The sequence below is a fragment of the Fusarium venenatum genome (assembly GCF_020744135.1).
Source record: "Fusarium venenatum strain MPI-CAGE-CH-0201 chromosome Unknown EDB82scaffold_1, whole genome shotgun sequence".
Lineage (NCBI taxonomy): Eukaryota > Fungi > Ascomycota > Sordariomycetes > Hypocreales > Nectriaceae > Fusarium > Fusarium venenatum.
Genome location: NW_027072129.1, coordinates 2,499,623 through 2,515,383, shown reverse-complemented (window position 1 = coordinate 2,515,383; position 15,761 = coordinate 2,499,623). Strand labels below are relative to the sequence as shown.

General features: G+C 49.9%; 4 protein-coding genes across 4 annotated transcripts; 1 reads left to right on the top strand and 3 right to left on the bottom strand.

The window, feature by feature from the left end:
• The first annotated feature begins 184 nt into the window (after positions 1-184).
• Positions 185-777, top strand: EDB82DRAFT_22390 (uncharacterized protein). Its single transcript, XM_065607255.1, has 2 exons — positions 185-429; positions 481-777. The coding sequence occupies exons 1-2, from the start codon at positions 269-271 to the stop codon at positions 614-616; spliced, it is 297 nt and encodes a 98-aa protein (XP_065465399.1). The 5' UTR covers positions 185-268; the 3' UTR covers positions 617-777.
• Positions 778-3,963: 3,186 nt separating this feature from the next.
• Positions 3,964-4,649, bottom strand: EDB82DRAFT_484175 (uncharacterized protein). The gene is made up of 2 exons (XM_065608222.1): positions 4,486-4,649; positions 3,964-4,422 (listed from the first exon to the last, which is right to left on the bottom strand). The coding sequence occupies exon 2, from the start codon at positions 4,407-4,409 to the stop codon at positions 4,161-4,163; it is 249 nt and encodes an 82-aa protein (XP_065465398.1). The 5' UTR covers positions 4,410-4,422; positions 4,486-4,649; the 3' UTR covers positions 3,964-4,160.
• Positions 4,650-5,184: 535 nt separating this feature from the next.
• Positions 5,185-11,485, bottom strand: EDB82DRAFT_422050 (uncharacterized protein; the record flags this gene model as incomplete). The annotated part of the gene is made up of 9 exons (XM_065607608.1): positions 5,185-5,415; positions 5,479-5,943; positions 6,040-6,333; positions 6,387-6,569; positions 6,623-6,789; positions 6,918-6,958; positions 7,478-7,584; positions 7,803-8,311; positions 8,365-11,485. The coding sequence occupies 9 exons, from the start codon at positions 11,483-11,485 to the stop codon at positions 5,185-5,187; spliced, it is 5,118 nt and encodes a 1,705-aa protein (XP_065465397.1).
• Positions 11,486-12,868: 1,383 nt separating this feature from the next.
• Positions 12,869-15,552, bottom strand: EDB82DRAFT_542983 (uncharacterized protein; the record flags this gene model as incomplete). Its single annotated transcript, XM_065609367.1, has 3 exons — positions 12,869-14,355; positions 14,407-15,397; positions 15,511-15,552. 3 exons carry the CDS (start codon positions 15,550-15,552, stop codon positions 12,869-12,871), a joined length of 2,520 nt encoding a protein of 839 aa, XP_065465396.1.
• Between the last annotated feature and the right edge of the window lie 209 nt (positions 15,553-15,761).

The following is a 15,761-nucleotide window of genomic DNA, read 5'->3' as shown; positions in this document are numbered from 1 at the left end:
CAGGCCCCGGGGCCAATGACAAAAGAGGACCTTAGTCGATCTGGACATCAGCCTCATGAATACTTATCCGTTCAATCGATGATTATGCTATGTCCGTGATTGATCCGAAAGCATATAAACGAGATAAATCTCGAGCAACCGCCACTTATTCAATAACTTGAGGGTTTGCCAACCGAGCTGGCAGCAACTTTCAACCGAGGTCTTAGGGTGCGCCACTGAAGACACCTGACAGTAGTCATGGCTTGGGCCTTTTGGCGGCTCTACATTTATGTTTTGGCGTCAAGGGCTTCGGACTAAATTCCGCACCAGAATTCTCAATGTTGCTGTCAGCGTATTGTTGCGATGTTCTCAAACTAAGAACTGGTCTACAAATTTAGTCGATAACCGCTTCCGCGGATGCGAGACGAGATATCCCATATCATTCTTCTGGTACCGAGTCGTCGTCTCAGCCTTGCCAGCTTTGGCTAACAAGAAGACAAGCTTAGCCAAGCGCACGAATGACTTGCCCGTTTTGGGTCAATTGAGGCTTGTTTGCCCCTTCTTTGACCCAAACTGGCGTGATTCATCATACGATGTGATGGAAAGCTTGTTCGCTTGCTACCCGATGCCCTCTTAGTGTTTTCGGAGCGGGTGATGATGGATAACCAGTCATAAAGATAACGAACAACTATCGATCTTGACTACACAAGTCTGGGCAGCCACGCACTGAAAATTCGCATGGAGCCTCGGCGGGAATTTTGAACAGGTCACTACCGGTCCAATGAAATGGCTTCAACTGTGTTTCAACTCTCCTCACATCGTATCTCATCTCGTGTTGTAGGCCGGCAGCACATCGAACCGCATCGCATCGCATCGTATCGTATCTCATCCCCCATATCGGGGCGGGGGTCCTAGAAGCTGACGATTTCCAGACCCCTGCTTCTGGACCAAAGCGCGACTCATTAAGCCACATGACAAGCCTTGGTGCCGAAAGGCTGAGATGAAGTCAATATGTCTTTGCTATTTACAGCCTTCTTACGAACTTGGTTAGCAAGACATTTGTCCTATATTGCTCACATAGGCATCCACTTCAAACCAAGTACAGTCTTGATGCATCAACAAGGCAATCGCTATAGCATGAATGAGAAAGTCAAGAGGATGACATTTTGCACGCCCATGGACAAGCATTATATAAAAGTCATGCGAACTTACCAACCAAAACTAGCATAGACAGGGCTTGAGGGGTCTATCTACATTTTAAGCATGATCATGAGTCAAGTCGAGCTACGCATTGAAGCCCCCACCAAATCAATCTTCGAGAAGGTGTCCAAGCGGCGATCTTGACGAGCTAGAAACGCCAATTTGGTGTCTCTCTTTTTATCACCACGGCAGTTGTTTCTGACCGCCGTCAAATATTTCATTCGGATGCCGGAGAGTTGAGTTCTAGTCGCGGTTTGATCAGCTCGTACGCATCCTCTCGCAGTCAAAGTTCCTTGTCCACGTACCTTGTCTAGGTGAATCGTCCCGGATATTACACAAGCGTGTGGGATTGAACGTGGTTCGTTCGTGATTCACTTCTTTCTCTTATCCACTGGAGGGATGTGATATGGCAAGTAGACCCCCCTTTTTACTTTTGCGCATACCTTCCAAATCTGCTGTAGGCCAATTCAAACGATGACTCGCCTTGCCAGTACTTCATCTTTGGCCTTTAACCAACCGTGGAGCCTCTGGTAGGGGTCAAAAAGGCCCAAGACGGGCCTCTCAAGGGTCTTCTGGGTCTTGCCTGACAACGCATTCAATATCCGAGATCGTGGGCCATGTTGGACCCTGACTTGGCCATTATTGACCGATATGAAGATGTGGGCGATGTCTATCTGGCTACGGCATGTGACACCTGTGGAGATTCCATAGTATATGCATGATCGTTCTAGAGGATGGCATTGCAACCATGTTGAATCTATATCTAGGGGGTGAAACTGAAGTTTGCGTCGTAAGAGTTCGTGCCACAATGTGGTTATGGACAGAAGACTCACTTCATGCAACTCGATCTCAGACTTTACAGCTTCTGCCCTGTGCAAGAACCCTTAATGGGGCCTATTTAATGAGACAATGCTGTGTTAAATACAAATGGCCTGGGGCTATTGACGATCCGGCTCACAAGCTGGGGTTTGGCACTGGCCATGGCGTCGATAAGATCAAACCCCCAGGACCCTGAAATCACTTTTCTCGGGTAGTTGCGTCGATCATCAGGTCTGAAATACCGCGGTTGGTTAGTTCCAGCTCAATGACGAGTTCGGCCATTGTCCAAGACTCATGCGCCATCTCACATCCCTATCAGGTGGTTTGGCGACAAGGGCTGGAGCATCTGTAGATGTTGCTCACCGCTGGCCTTACTGCCAGGAAATGGAGTAGTCACAGCGCTAGAAGGCATGTTAGCCGGACCAAGAAGAGATGATGTGGGAATATGAGACAGCGGCTCCGTGACCGATCCAGGGTCCTCTGATTTAGTTAGCAGTCATGCCAGGTGAGTTCCTGAGTTCCTGACTCTGCTCCGAAAGTTAAAGCACGCCCCTATTGCCTGTCTGCCTGTGCAGCATCGGGACCATCAAAGCGCATTGGCTTGGAGTTGATGTTAGGGCGAACGCCAGCCGCTTTATGGGGCAGCACTATACTGTATCGGTGATGGTTTGCGAGCTGAGTGCCATATCTGCCCTGCAATTAATTACGCAGATGCGTTCTTGGCTGCGAAACAAGTTGAGGCAAAGACAAACATAGGGTGAATTTTATCACAAGTTGACTGTTAGCTGCCAAGTTTGGTTGCAGAAACTAGCCATGGGGCTGTGGAATGCCTCCCCGCTGAGATTCTTTATCCTTGAACTAACTCAACTAATTACCTTGACGTGCGCCCAAGCGTTCCTGGTGCTTTACAATGCGAGTCATGGTATAGTTCGTTCTGGTGTCGCTACCAAACACTCTGCTGTGTGCTCGAGCACATCTCAAACAAAACAGCGCATGTTGGTTCTGCAAAATCTAAAAGAGCAAACTTTACAGACTTATTGGTGATACAAATAATGTCAGATCATTTCTTGTCATATCATCATATCATATCTCGCTGGCACATCTTTTCTTTCTTTCCTTTCAGTCTAGCTCCATTTATTGAATCGCGATTGTCAAATCTGTCATCTAACAATGTTACTCTGCACTGCCTACAAGATAGAGATGGGCGTGAGATTTTCACCTGTGTCTCTGATCTCCCAGGCAGCATTAAAGAAATCTTGCATGCGGCACAGCACAGGCCCCAGAAATCCTTCTCTCATCACTGGGCGTGTTGGTACATTTGGTTGTGAATATGTAATGGTTGTTGAGGTCGGCTAAATATGATTTGCTGGTCCAGACAAAGGTATCAGCGAGAGACAGTTGAATTGATATCACAAGTTGCTTGTTTGTTCAGTTGATGTTTGTTATTAATCCCCTGCATGGGTTTGATTCAATTGGTTGAGATTTGCCAGGCAATGTGATGCTACGATACAGGGTAAGTCGATAGCCACGAGTGTAGGTTCTCTAATACTACTACTACCTTTCGTACATCTGGCCAGTATACATTGTGAACTTGTTTCATCTGTATTGCATTGGGACTTGTATCAATACATGGAAGTGACTTTGATGTAACTGTAGGGTAATTTTGTATGATCCCTGGTACTAACTGGAGAGATTTCTTTGATGCGCACAACCAGATATCGTGATGGAGGTCACTGACAGGGGTAAGTATACTGTTAAAGTACTGCTTCATATATGTATCGTATATGGAGTGAATGTACTGTGTTGCAATGCAGCCAAATTAGACATTCAGAAAATGATGCATGATGTGCCCAGCGGCCAGATGATACACAAAATGCAACGTTACAACGATCCTCTCAACGGTACGAACAAGTGAATATTCAAGGCTAACAGTCAAGTATCATCCAATGGAAACAAGACTGTGCTGTTGTTATGAAATCACAGGGGTAGTTAGGCGGACTGAAAGAGACAAATCACAAAGGATGATGCATAAACATGGGATAGCGTTCAATGCTTATAGTTCGCTTCATTGATTATACGTAGGTATCATTAACCTCCTCGAATCTCGCTCTCCGTCCCTTTCCTTTTCATTTCTCTCAACATCGTACAGACAGGCACAGCACTTATTGCTGGTTCTTCTCAACACCCTCGCGGCCGACATTGCTCAAGTCGACCTCCTCGCCCTTGGTAGCGGGCTCACGGAGACCAGACTGGGCATGGGCATCAGTGCCAACTGAGCCCTCGACCTTGCCGGCGCCAACGTTGACGTTACGGGCGTCAGCGGACTGCCAGTCAGAGGCAGTGGGGGGCTGGTCGGGGAGAGGAAGGTTGGCCTGAGTCTCGGCAATCTTCTGGTCGTTGGATTGAGTCATCTTGATTGATTTGCTGGATGATTTGTTAGAACATTGTATTGTTTTAAAAGTGTGAATGTTGAGTGACTTTACTTACTGGTTTGAAGGTTGTAGTTTTGGTGGTGTAGAAGTCTTGTGATGATGTGGGTGAAGAGTTGATAATGATGATGATGAGTTACAACGCTTCTCAAAGGCCTTTTTAATATTCTCTTGTCAGCGCCCAGAGAACTAATCTTCTCCATAATTCGCATCTCTTCTCCTCCAAACAAACAATGAAAATTGACATCACGATGCGGTTTACACTTGTGACGTCAGTGACGTCACTTTAGCCTCATCCGCACGTAAAGCTCCGGGTTATTCCCCACAAGCATCATCATATTTCACGTTCCACGATGTTTCTGATAGATTCTGTACCGCATTTTCTTACTCGAATCATACTAAATCGGATCGCGGATCGACCCGTTTCTTATTAAAGAGGAGTACTGCAGGGATTTCTACCAAGGCCATCGTCAGGTACCAAGTCAGTGCCTTGGTTGAAGCTGACTCGAGGCGGGGAGCACGCGACATATCAACTTTGATCAAGGCAATCCACCACAATCATATGTAGACAAATAATATGCTGTCCACTAGGATAGATCTCATAAGGCCAGCCCCGTGCATACCTGCAAAGCCGAAACAAAACCGAGCCCGGCCCCCAAAACGCCTCTACTCTAATACGCCTACAAGCAATGTCAACAACATCCAACCCGCCGTGACGTCTCAGCCTCCACTATCTCAAACGTGGTCCCCTCCCCCCTTACGCTACTCGTCGATCTGTCTCTATAGACGTAGGCTTCTCCCCTGCGTCTGGGTTGAGGTAGTCTGCATCCTCAGCGGCTTCGTATTCGCCAATTAAGTCTGCAACCACTTGCCGTGCCTCGTCAAATTCGTTGAGATTCTCAGAGAATGGTGCTGTCTTCTTGTAACCTTCCATGAAAGCATTGCGCTTGCGCATCCCGTCGTATTGTCTTAAGATTCTCTTGAAAAGCTGTAGATGCATGTGTCAGTACGTGTGTAGCATATCGCTGTAAAAGGGAAGGGTGTTGCGTACTGTTGCGATGCTTGTATGGTTGGCGAGCATGAGACCGCTTACACGATGACTCATGGGAATATATGGACTTCTCTTCGTCAAAGCTACCTGAATACTCGCAGGTCCCCAAGGGATAAATGTAGCCAAACGACGTTCACGAATACGAAGCAGACTCTTGTGAACATCCGTTGGGTCAACCTCACCCTGAATGACATTGAGAATAGAGATGTAACAGCTCTTCTTGCCAGGAACCGTCGACACCATGCGGTTCTTTGGCTGAAGCAGCCGTCGCATCACGTCGAGCACTGTGGTCTTGCGGACCGTCTTGGCTTGCTCAACCTGATCACCAGTAAATGGTGTGTAGGCAGTCATAAGGAAATGACATCTGGGGGTTGGGATAAGAGATGCTAGAATGCTAACAAGATCGTTGTGCATGTAGCCAGGGTATCGCAGAGTTGTTGTACTGGCCGACATTACAGTAGCAACCTGACAGTTGTTAGCTCTTTTGTCTTCAACCACACAGCTACAGAGGGATTCTAGTGTTTGGATTTGTTGATAATAAAAAGTATTGCGATTACTTACCAGTTGGTTCGTTTGTTGGAAAGACGGCTCCTGGACATGCAATCTATCAGCAGCAATGTGAGACAGAGCACCGTTATCCAGCACAACGACTGAATCAGCATTTTGGACCAATCTGCGCATAGATAGGATACTGTTGTAAGGATGTACAACGACATCGCCTGCGTTCGTCGTGTCCGGAAAGACTGAGTATGTTTGTATAATCTTTTTGGGGAATCGATCGTTGAGCCTCTCAAGGAGGAATGAACCAAGACCTGATCCTGTTCCGCCAGCAATTGAGTGCAGCATCATGAACCCCTGGCACATCGAGAGTCAGTAAACGAGTACCGCCCAAATTGGAGATTACTTACCTCGAGAGAGTCACTACCATCAGCTTCCCGGTCAATCATCTCCATGATGTCCTCATACACGGCCTCACCACTCTGGTAACCATCACCCCAGTTGTTGGCAGCACCCACACCATCTTTGCCAACGTAGAAATTCTCGGGGTTGTAAATGTTTTTGTATGGCCCTGTTTGAATACCGTTGATGACCTGCAAAAGCTTCTTAGCATTCGGCTGCATTACCACTATCGAAGGAGGCGCACCCTAGGTTCCAGATCTATAAGGATAGCTCGAGGAATGTACCGCGTGTCGTCACTCTGGTAGTAGAATACATCTTTTCGATCACCACCCTCGGTCGCAAAGTCTTCGAGGTTTCCGTCTTGGCTGATGCCGTGTTCCTGGCAAAGCTGCTGCCAGAATTGACTTCCAACTGTGCACGTGAAGAGAGTCAGCCATGGCCACTAGACGCATGCATATTCGATTGTGAACGCATTGTAGAGGTTGGTAGATGTGGTCTGTAGCTGATGGGGACGGTAGCGGGGGAGGGATTGAACTGACTGCTGTTGCCGCACTGCCCGGCCTGGATCGTAATAATCTCCCTGTCGAGTACACGTGAGTATCGGAATTGAGTTTATCTCCCGCAGAGAGAGTTAAATTACCTGGGCATATTGTCAAGGGTCAATCAGGGACTGAGAAGTTGTTGTTTTAGAGCCAAATCTTTTCCGTTCATGCATCGTCTTGGGGAAACCTGACGCGACGCGTGCCGCACCTGCCCTGAGCTTCCCGGGCCTAATTGATCCCCGCCCCCGCGTTTCACAGAGGACTTCCATCGTCAGCTCAAGTGTTGCCTTTCGCTTATCGCAAATTTCCATGAACAATTTATAGGATGAATTCCATCTCATTGAAGACATGCTTCAAAATAGATCGGACTAGGTTTGCTATCTGCTTGGCTCTTGGTTGTTCGTATATAGCTAAAGAATTTAGGTGTTCTTGACTCCCTCATTTCATCTGGCAATCTTACCTAGGTACTCATAGGTTACAAAAGAACATTACCGCAACACAATTCAGATTATCGAATATATTTTCTCTCAATTACCTGTCTAGTGCTTCGATTATACACAATCACTTCATTGCACAACAACCAGCCACAAATCCTATCACTGCCAACTCCAATAATAAAAAGCACCAAAAAATATTTTCCTATAAAGCAACTTTTGTTGTATTTCTGGTAGTAGCTAGTCAAGTCAATCTTTGTCTGCTTGAGCTCCTCCCACGATGTTCTAAAAGATAAATCCACCCGGCAAAAAAAAGTATAAACTTCGAATGCTTGACAACGCCCGCAATGCTGCTCCTTGGACCTTACCTTTTCTACGTAAGCACGCTATAGTGTGCTTCTAATATACTATCCCCGAATTTCCTTCCGCATTACTTCTTATTATGGACCTTGTTCTTCTCCAATGCCTCTGCTAGTTCCTTAGCCATATCCGCAGTCTTGACCTGAATCATCCATGTCTCAAGCCCATCTCCCTTCTCATTCGATGTAGTCATCTTGACATACTTCTTGTCTGCCTTGTATGACATATCGGCGAGAACAGCTCGGTTCATGGCAATGTGCCCACGAGGCTCTGCTCGCAACAAAAGACGAACAACGTTGGTCTCCTTGTGCTTGAGCAATCGAAGAGCGCCCACACCCTGTGTGGACCATGGACTCTGCGACTTGGGCTTCTTATCGTCCGACTTCTCCCCAGCCGGCACAAACTTCAGCACCTTTGCTCGTACATCATGCATAACATCTTCGTCCTGCTCCAGGTTCTCGGCCAAGTTGACCTGCTCATGGTTCTCGCCTTCGTCATCGCCTCCGGCGGTTCCTTCGGCCTGGGTGGATGGTTCCGGGGTCCCAGCAGCTGGTGTAGTGGCCAGGCTAGAGCCTCCCCCAAGACTAAACGGTGTGTCTACACCCGTCGCTTTAGTGGGGCGATTTTCCGATGCGGAAAAGGAGACTTACTGGTCCCGGTGGTAGAACCACCAGCAGGCGGTTGAAGGTTGCCGTTGCCAAAGGCCGGAGCAGACTGGTTGGATCCAAATGTCGGTGTCGAGTTTTGTGCCGGTGAGGCTCCTGTAAAGCTGAACCCTGGTGCTCCAGACGATCCAGGCGCGCCTCCAAAAGCGGGAGCGCTGCTGTTTGCTCCAAAAGCCGCGGTGTTACTTGATCCGCCAAACTGGAAAGGTGTGGCACCACCGGAAGGCGCAGAAGGCGCAGAAGGCGCGGAAGGCGTAGAAGAAGCTCCGAAGTTGAACATGCCTCCGCCTGATGATGGGGCAGCGCCCGAGTCACCTCCGTTGTTACCAGACGCGAAAGGGTTGTTAAATGAAGAAGTAGCCGAGCCGCCTCCAAACTGGAAACCGAAGCTTCCAGAGGCAGACGAGTTGGAGCCGAAAGACGCGCCTACGTCATTAGCAGCAGGAGTCGTGGAGGCACCACCAAACAAAGGTGTAGAGGTGCCTGAAGCACCAGCGCCAAAAGAGGGAGGGGCAGCAGCAGGTGTAGTTGAGCTACCAAAGCTGAAGATGGGTGCAGACGCGCCCGACGCAGTTCCTCCGCTAAAGGCCCTCTTAGCCGGCGATGGCTCATCCTGCTTCATGGGACTACCATCAAGCCCGGCTGCTCCAGAAGACGGCTTGGGAGATTGGGGTGCACCAAACAGAGGCTTTACGGCACCGTTGAGTTTGTCGGCACCATTGGAAGCGGCACCAAAGCTGAAAATGGGGGCTGCGGCAGGTTTGTCTGCGGCAGGACTATCCTTCTTTGCCGCAGTCGCATCGCTGGAACTAGGAGTACCGAACAAAGTCGTAGCAGCAGGCGTTGAATTATTGCCGAACAGATTGCTAGCGGTAGTCGTGGACTTTGCGCCAAACAGTGAGGAAGCAGTAGTTGATTCGCCACTTGCCGCCGAGGTGCTGGGAGCGCCAAATAGCGAAGTCTTGGGAGCTTCAGTGGCAGTAGGCTTATCACCATCAGAGGACTTGGCTCCAAACAGTGTCGAAGATTGCATCACAGGTCCGCTTGATTCAGCAGGCTTGCTTACAGCACCAAAGAGGTTGGTAGTGGGCGCGGGAGCGCTTGCCTTATCATCAGGTTTAGCTCCAAACAAGTTGGTAACAGGCTTGTCAGGCTCCGAAGCCTTGGTCGCCTCAGTAGCTGGTTTGGAGAACATGGAACCGAAACTTGGCTGTGCAGTGGATGCCTTGGACTCAAACATCGACTTCTTGGGTGCTTCATCGTTCTCCTTGTCGGATTCGTCGCCTCCCGTCTTACCAGCTTGGTCTGAGGGTGTTGACGCCTTCTCGGCAGGCTTGGCAACACCAAACAGGTTGGAAGTGGTGGTGGGCTTGTTGGCAAACAAAGAGCTTGTAGGCGCCGAAGTCGCCTTTCCGAACAGAGAGGTAGCCTGGCTTGTAGAAGCAGGGGCAGACGGAGCAAATTTGATGGGGGTAGTGCTGGGGTTCCAGGTTTGGTCAGCAAGTTTCGGGAAAGGCTTCTCAGCCGGTGCCTCAGCCTTATCCTCAACACGCACGGGTTGCCCATCAGTATCTTTGGTGACTCGGTCAAACAGACTTCGGCCAGGGGTGCTCTCTCTAGTACCAGGGGCACTAGATCCAGCGGTCAGGCCACTGGAAGGAGCAGTCTTTTGTCCGAACAAACCATTGCCGGCCTGAGAAGCGGTTTCGGCACCACTAGCTGCCGCACTTGGCTCATCGCCCTGGCTATCGTCTTCTGCATCAGAATCGGCCTCGCTCTCGGCATCAGCATCAACACCGCTGTTCTTGGCTGAGCTGGCATCAGAAAGGTAACCAAAGATGTTGCCGCCAGAGGCACCGGTAGTGCTGGTGGGCTTGGGGTTTTGGAAAATACTGCGAGCAAGAGAGCTGCCAGATCCATTGGTCTTGTTGAAGGCGAAGGGATTAGGTTTGGCAGCAGCATTATCGTCGGCAGGCTTGGCAGAGGGCTTAAGGGGAGAGCTGACAGGAGTAGTAGATGACTTGTTGGCGATCTTCTCGAAAAGGGATTTGGCAGCGGATGCTTGACCCTTCTGCATCTTGGATGGCTGGCCATCAGCTTCATCACCGATAGATGACCTTCGCTTGTTCTTGCCCAGGGTAGATGCAGGGACAGGGACAGGAGTTGGCGCCGGCGCTTGTTGCTCCTGGACATCCTCCTCACGCTCGGGAGCACGTCGCTTGCCGTTGGTGGAAGAGTCCTTCATATCGGTATCCTCATCATCCGCCTTACGCTTCTTGGCTGCTGAGACCTTGGTGGGAGTGGGCTCGTCATTGTCTTCCTCTGGCTCGGGAAGACCATGTTCACGGCGCCATCTCTTGAGGACATCTTTTGAGGGCTTGACGTTCTGGAATTCGTAGAGACCGTATCGCAGAAGAATAATGCTCCTGCTTTTCTCAAACTCCTTTGCGAAGTTAATGACGTTTAGCTTCCAATCTTTGTTGGAGAAGATCTCGTTGGCTGCGTATTTAAGTCGTCGAAGATCGAGGATGCAGAAAAATTGCCGTCGCTGCTCGTCATCAAACTCAGGAGGGCATAGATGGGAGAGGAATTGGTCGGCGTAGATGGAGCCCTTGTTGTTCCAATCTTGTGGGATCTTCCTTGTAAGAACCTCTCCAGACAGCTCAGGATCGGGGTCCGCGATACGCATGTGAAAGAGATCTTTGGAAGTAGTCTTGGCTGCCATGCCCCGGGGGGTAGCCTGCGCGGTCGACTCTCGAAAGACACGGTTCGGCTCGGGGGTGGCGCCGGGAGCGAACACCTTCTTTGGAGTGTTTTGAGGAATGCTCGGAGAGAAAGGAGTTATGGAAGGACTGTCGGTTGTGGATGCCCGGAAGATATTCCGGGCGGTAGAGATTGTTGATCTGTTGAGGCTGCTTGCTGGCTGTTCATCGCGAGTCGTCAACATCCTCCGCGACGGCGCACTCTGAGGAACGCCGAGACGGCTGCTCTTTAATGGTGTTGAGACGTAGCCGCGCCTTGCAAAAGGCAGCGCAGGACGCGGTCGAGGCGTGCTCTTGCCGGCCTCGGCGAGCTCGTTGTCGCCGGGGATAGAGAAGGTGACCATTTTGCGTGACGGTGGATGAAAGGAGGTAGAGGTAAAAAATAAATAAAAAAGGTTGTAAGGGGAGGGAGTGATGATAAACCACGATCGGGGGCCAAGACCAGAAGGTCGCGTTTTTATTTTATTAAAAACTCGACTGAGTGCGCGAGGTCAGGCAGGTGACGTGACCTGAGGACAAAAAAGGGGATATAAAATAAAGGGCAGATGGAAAGAATTGATGAGAAACAATCAAGATGCAGCTACAGAAGCTGTTCTTGTCGATAAGCGATGCGGCGTTGATGACAGCGCAGTCGCATAGGTTATAAGCCCAGGGTCGCCCTGGGAAACCGTCACGAAAATATGAGAGGAGTTGTACGAATGGATGTTTTGACCGTGCGTTGAGCTGGGGGGACGACTGCTAAATGAGCTGCTGCTGACCCTCCTTCGAAAAAATAATTATGGGTCCACCCAACTCAGCTGCCTACTGGGTACCAGAAAAAATGGCCTCCCGAGCCTTAGAGTATAAAAATAAGTAGTCAAAGAACTACACTCTAAGGGACATAAAGTGACCTACTAGTTTCGTCTCTTATGTTCCTAGCAGTCAATTTTTCTGCTACCCTGAGGACTGCTCACAGCAAAAGTTACAAGGTACCTCAGCATAGTAGATTCTCGTCTCAGGCACCAAAAAAAAACCGGTTGCAACCACTTCAGCTTCCACTTTGACCAAACCAAAGACATCATGCTACGTCTTTTCAGTGGAGGTCGGCGGCAAACAGTCCCCGTGACTGGACTACATCATGGATTTCTTCAAGGTACAAAGGGACCGTGAACTTAGTTTGGCCTACATGAAGGGTGATGAATGTCTTGTATGCAAATGGACTCTTACCCACTAGATGTGATATTTTAGAATTGCTAGTCGTTATCTTTTGAACTTCCTCATTCCACTAATACTATTTCACTCATCCTAGAAGCTGATTGTGCATCAGCGTCGGGCCTCAAACCTGAGACTGCGAACGCTGTGACTGCTTATGCACGCCTCACATGTACTTTACAAAGAATCCATCACCTCACCTCACTACACCTCACACACTTCACTTCCAGCCAAAAAGAAAATTATTTAAATATCAAGTTCCATTGTTTCTTTCCTTACTGACTACTGGCTACAAAAGGAGCGTGGGTCTCTACGGACCAATTTCGAATGGCACCAGATTCGTGGATGACTGGTGACAATTCATTCCCAGCCATACTGCATGGTTTTTCGTAGATTTTGTCGTTGCTGATGACATTTGGGACAAGAAGAAATAATACAGAGTAAAGAGGGGAAATCAACAAAAAGCTTGACCGACACGAAAAAAAAAACATCAAATCCGTAACCCCATATCCGTTCCCAATAAATCAGTTTCGCGCTTATTTGGTGGCAAGTCTCTTCTTTTGCTCCTCCAGATACTCTTCGTCAGACGCATCCAGAATGTCGTACTCCTCGTCTGTCATGAAACCCTCCTCAGAGCAGTCCCACTCGTCATCGATGTTAACGGACTCCTTGGGCTCCTCGACAGGCACAGGAACAGCAGCCTCGTGGATGCTGGCCATAGGTGACTCCTTCTCCAGCTTGGGGAAGATCATTTGGCTAGAGGCTTGGCTCTCATCTTCCTGCTTGGCCTCCTCGACGGGTGTGGTATCCTCCTCCTTAACCTCGGGCTCAGGCTTGGCCTTGGGTTCCTCCTTAACAACACGGACGTTGACATCGCACCACAGTCGGTGGCCGAACTTCTCACCACTGGGGGTTGTCAGGCGCCAGTAAGAGATGACCTTACCAGGGCGAGCGGGTGTTCGGAGCAGAACAGTGAAGGGGAACTCTTGGCCGGGACCAAGAGGAGCATAGCATACAGTAGATTCCGAAGCCGACATGAGCTCGGAGATGCCAGCGGGATGGTTGGAGTCTACATGTCCCATGTAGTCACCACTGACAAACCTGACAGAGCAGCCAGCGGGCCAGTTTTCATTACCCTCATTGCGAAGGGTCCATGTCTGCTGAAAGTTGTGATTGGGAGGTAGGATAGTGCCATCGGGAATGGTCTCACGGACGAAAACACCCTTCAGTTCAGGCCCAGGGGGTGGGGTGGGAGAAGCTTCCTTCTTAATCTCCGGCTCAGGCTTCTTAACCGTCACCTTGGCAGGAGCAGGCTCGGAAGGCTTAACATCAACAATAGTGCGGACAGCGTTGATAGAGTTGCTGCGAACCGCAGGCATAGTCTCGGTAGCCTTAGAAATAGTCTGACGATCACCCATTTCAGGCATGCGCATACCCTCAGGTGTCTCGCCAGTGCTCGTGACACTGACAGCACGGACAGGAGTCTTGAACTGAATCAAGGGGTGAGTCTTGTTGTGCTTGTTATCAGGGCTAGCCTCGCAGTTGGCGCAGAAATCCAAGTCGTTGCAGATCGCGCACTTGTATCGGGTGCCACGAATGTAGGAAGGATAAGCGTTGCGTCCATTGCAAAGAGGTCCATCACAGCAGATGCCAACATGAACGGCTGCTGGAGCGCGGAAGCGAACATCCGTGAGAGACTCGTAGATGGGCGCAAATCGGTGGCCAGGGTGGCTGATCCTGACAGTCTTGATGCAGTTGGCACAGTAGTCCCAATCAGGGCAATCGAGACACTTGTGGCGAACGCCAAAGATGTTCTGGTCACAGCCATCGCAAATAGCGTGATGCATGTGGTTGCGTCCAGGGCTCATCTTGACTTCGATGTGGCCAGGCATCTTGGTTCCCTTCACAGCAGTGGCGAAACTATGCTTGGGGTGGTGGCCATGAGAGTCCTTAGCAAAGCATGACTGGCAAAGATCAAAGTCCTCACACACACAGCAATGGAGGAACTCGGCCTCGGGGTGTTCTGATACTATGTTAGCTTCGGATTGCCGATGATGTTTGTTTAGATACATACCTTGTACACAGCAGTTGCATGTTCGCATAATGCCAGGCAATGCGGAAGAAGCAGGGAGTGGCTCGGAGAGAGCTTTGGGGAGTGGCACATGTTGAGTCTTGGGCTCAATCTTGGTCTCCACGATAGTCTCGACCTTGACCTCGGGCTTGGGCTTGGGCGCGATTGTCTCAGTGGTGCTCTGAACCAGCAGTCCGTCGACAGTTGATCGCTTAATCAACCAGTGGTCTCGGCCATGGCAGGTAATACCTTGGTCTACGCAAGACTGACAGAGATCAAAGTCCCCGTCGTCGCAGGTGGAGCAATGATAATGAACATTGGGAATGTTCTTCTCGCAGCTGTTACAGCAGACAGCAAAGCTAGTGCCAGTTGTAGGGCATAGGATGGGACAAGGGAAGGCCGGCGGCGCAGGAGGCCTGGGAAGATAGCAGGTTTGTTGCTGCTCCTTGGTAAGGTTGAAGGATGAGGGCGAAGTCAGTGGCGTTGATGTCCGGTCCATCAAGCTAGCAAGTCGGCTCTCAAACTCCTTGCGGAAGTCTTGTCGTTCTCCGATATATCTTGCCGCGCCGTTGAGGTCAGCCGCGTTGTAGGTGCGGGACAAAGAGTTGATGCGGACGGGAAGAGTCGTCTCAGGCGGCGTGAAATCTGATGCTGGAGTTGGCGCAGGGGCCTCAGCGGCGGGTGTAGGAGCCGGGCTAGCCTCCTCTGCGGCCTCAACAATCTCTCGGGGAGGCTCATCTAGATTGACAGGAGCTGGAGCCGATGCGGAAGACTCGGGCTCATCCTCGACACTAACAGGTTTGGGTACTGTAGTCTTAGGCTGCTCCTTTACAGTAACGCGGATCTTGAGCTTGGACTTCGCCTTGGCAGCGCGGTAGAGCTGCTTGTAAATGGGAATGTTTCCTAGTTCTAGAAGAACAAAAGAAGCTGCAGAGTCTGAGTATCGCTCAAATGCGACCTCGGCGTCTGCAGGGATATGCAAGAAATTACGGATCTGACATTATGTTAGTCGTTATCCAGAGAAGAAAATAACCATCATCCTTCTGCTGCAAAGCAGATTATGCTAGCGTATCGCTCGAAAGCGATGCGAACAGCTTGTTGACGTACGTTAGCTTCAAGAGGTCCTGGGATCATATCTCGAAGGGGCATCTTGGTGCGGCGGGTGATGCCCTCGAACATCACCTTTACGGTGATGTTGTGGTCGAGACTTGAGGCATGCGCTGCGGACGCCATGTTCGCAATGGTCCGGTGCGGCTACTGTAGAAGAGAAATAGTCAGAGGTAAATCCTCGTCGTGTCCCAACCCGCAATAGATGGAAATGATAAAATGAAGAAATGACGATTGCGGATGGCGGATTC

What these genes read in the sequence shown, in the direction of transcription:
- EDB82DRAFT_484175 (XM_065608222.1), bottom strand. Translation starts at nt 4,409, where the DNA reads ATGACTCAATCCAACGACCAGAAGATTGCCGAGACTCAGGCCAACCTT.
- EDB82DRAFT_22390 (XM_065607255.1), top strand. Translation starts at nt 269, where the DNA reads ATGTTTTGGCGTCAAGGGCTTCGGACTAAATTCCGCACCAGAATTCTC. An exon ending in TATCCCATATCATTCTTCTG is followed by an intron (nt 430 to 480) that starts GTACCGAGTCGT and finishes CAAGAAGACAAG; the next exon opens with CTTAGCCAAGCGCACGAATG.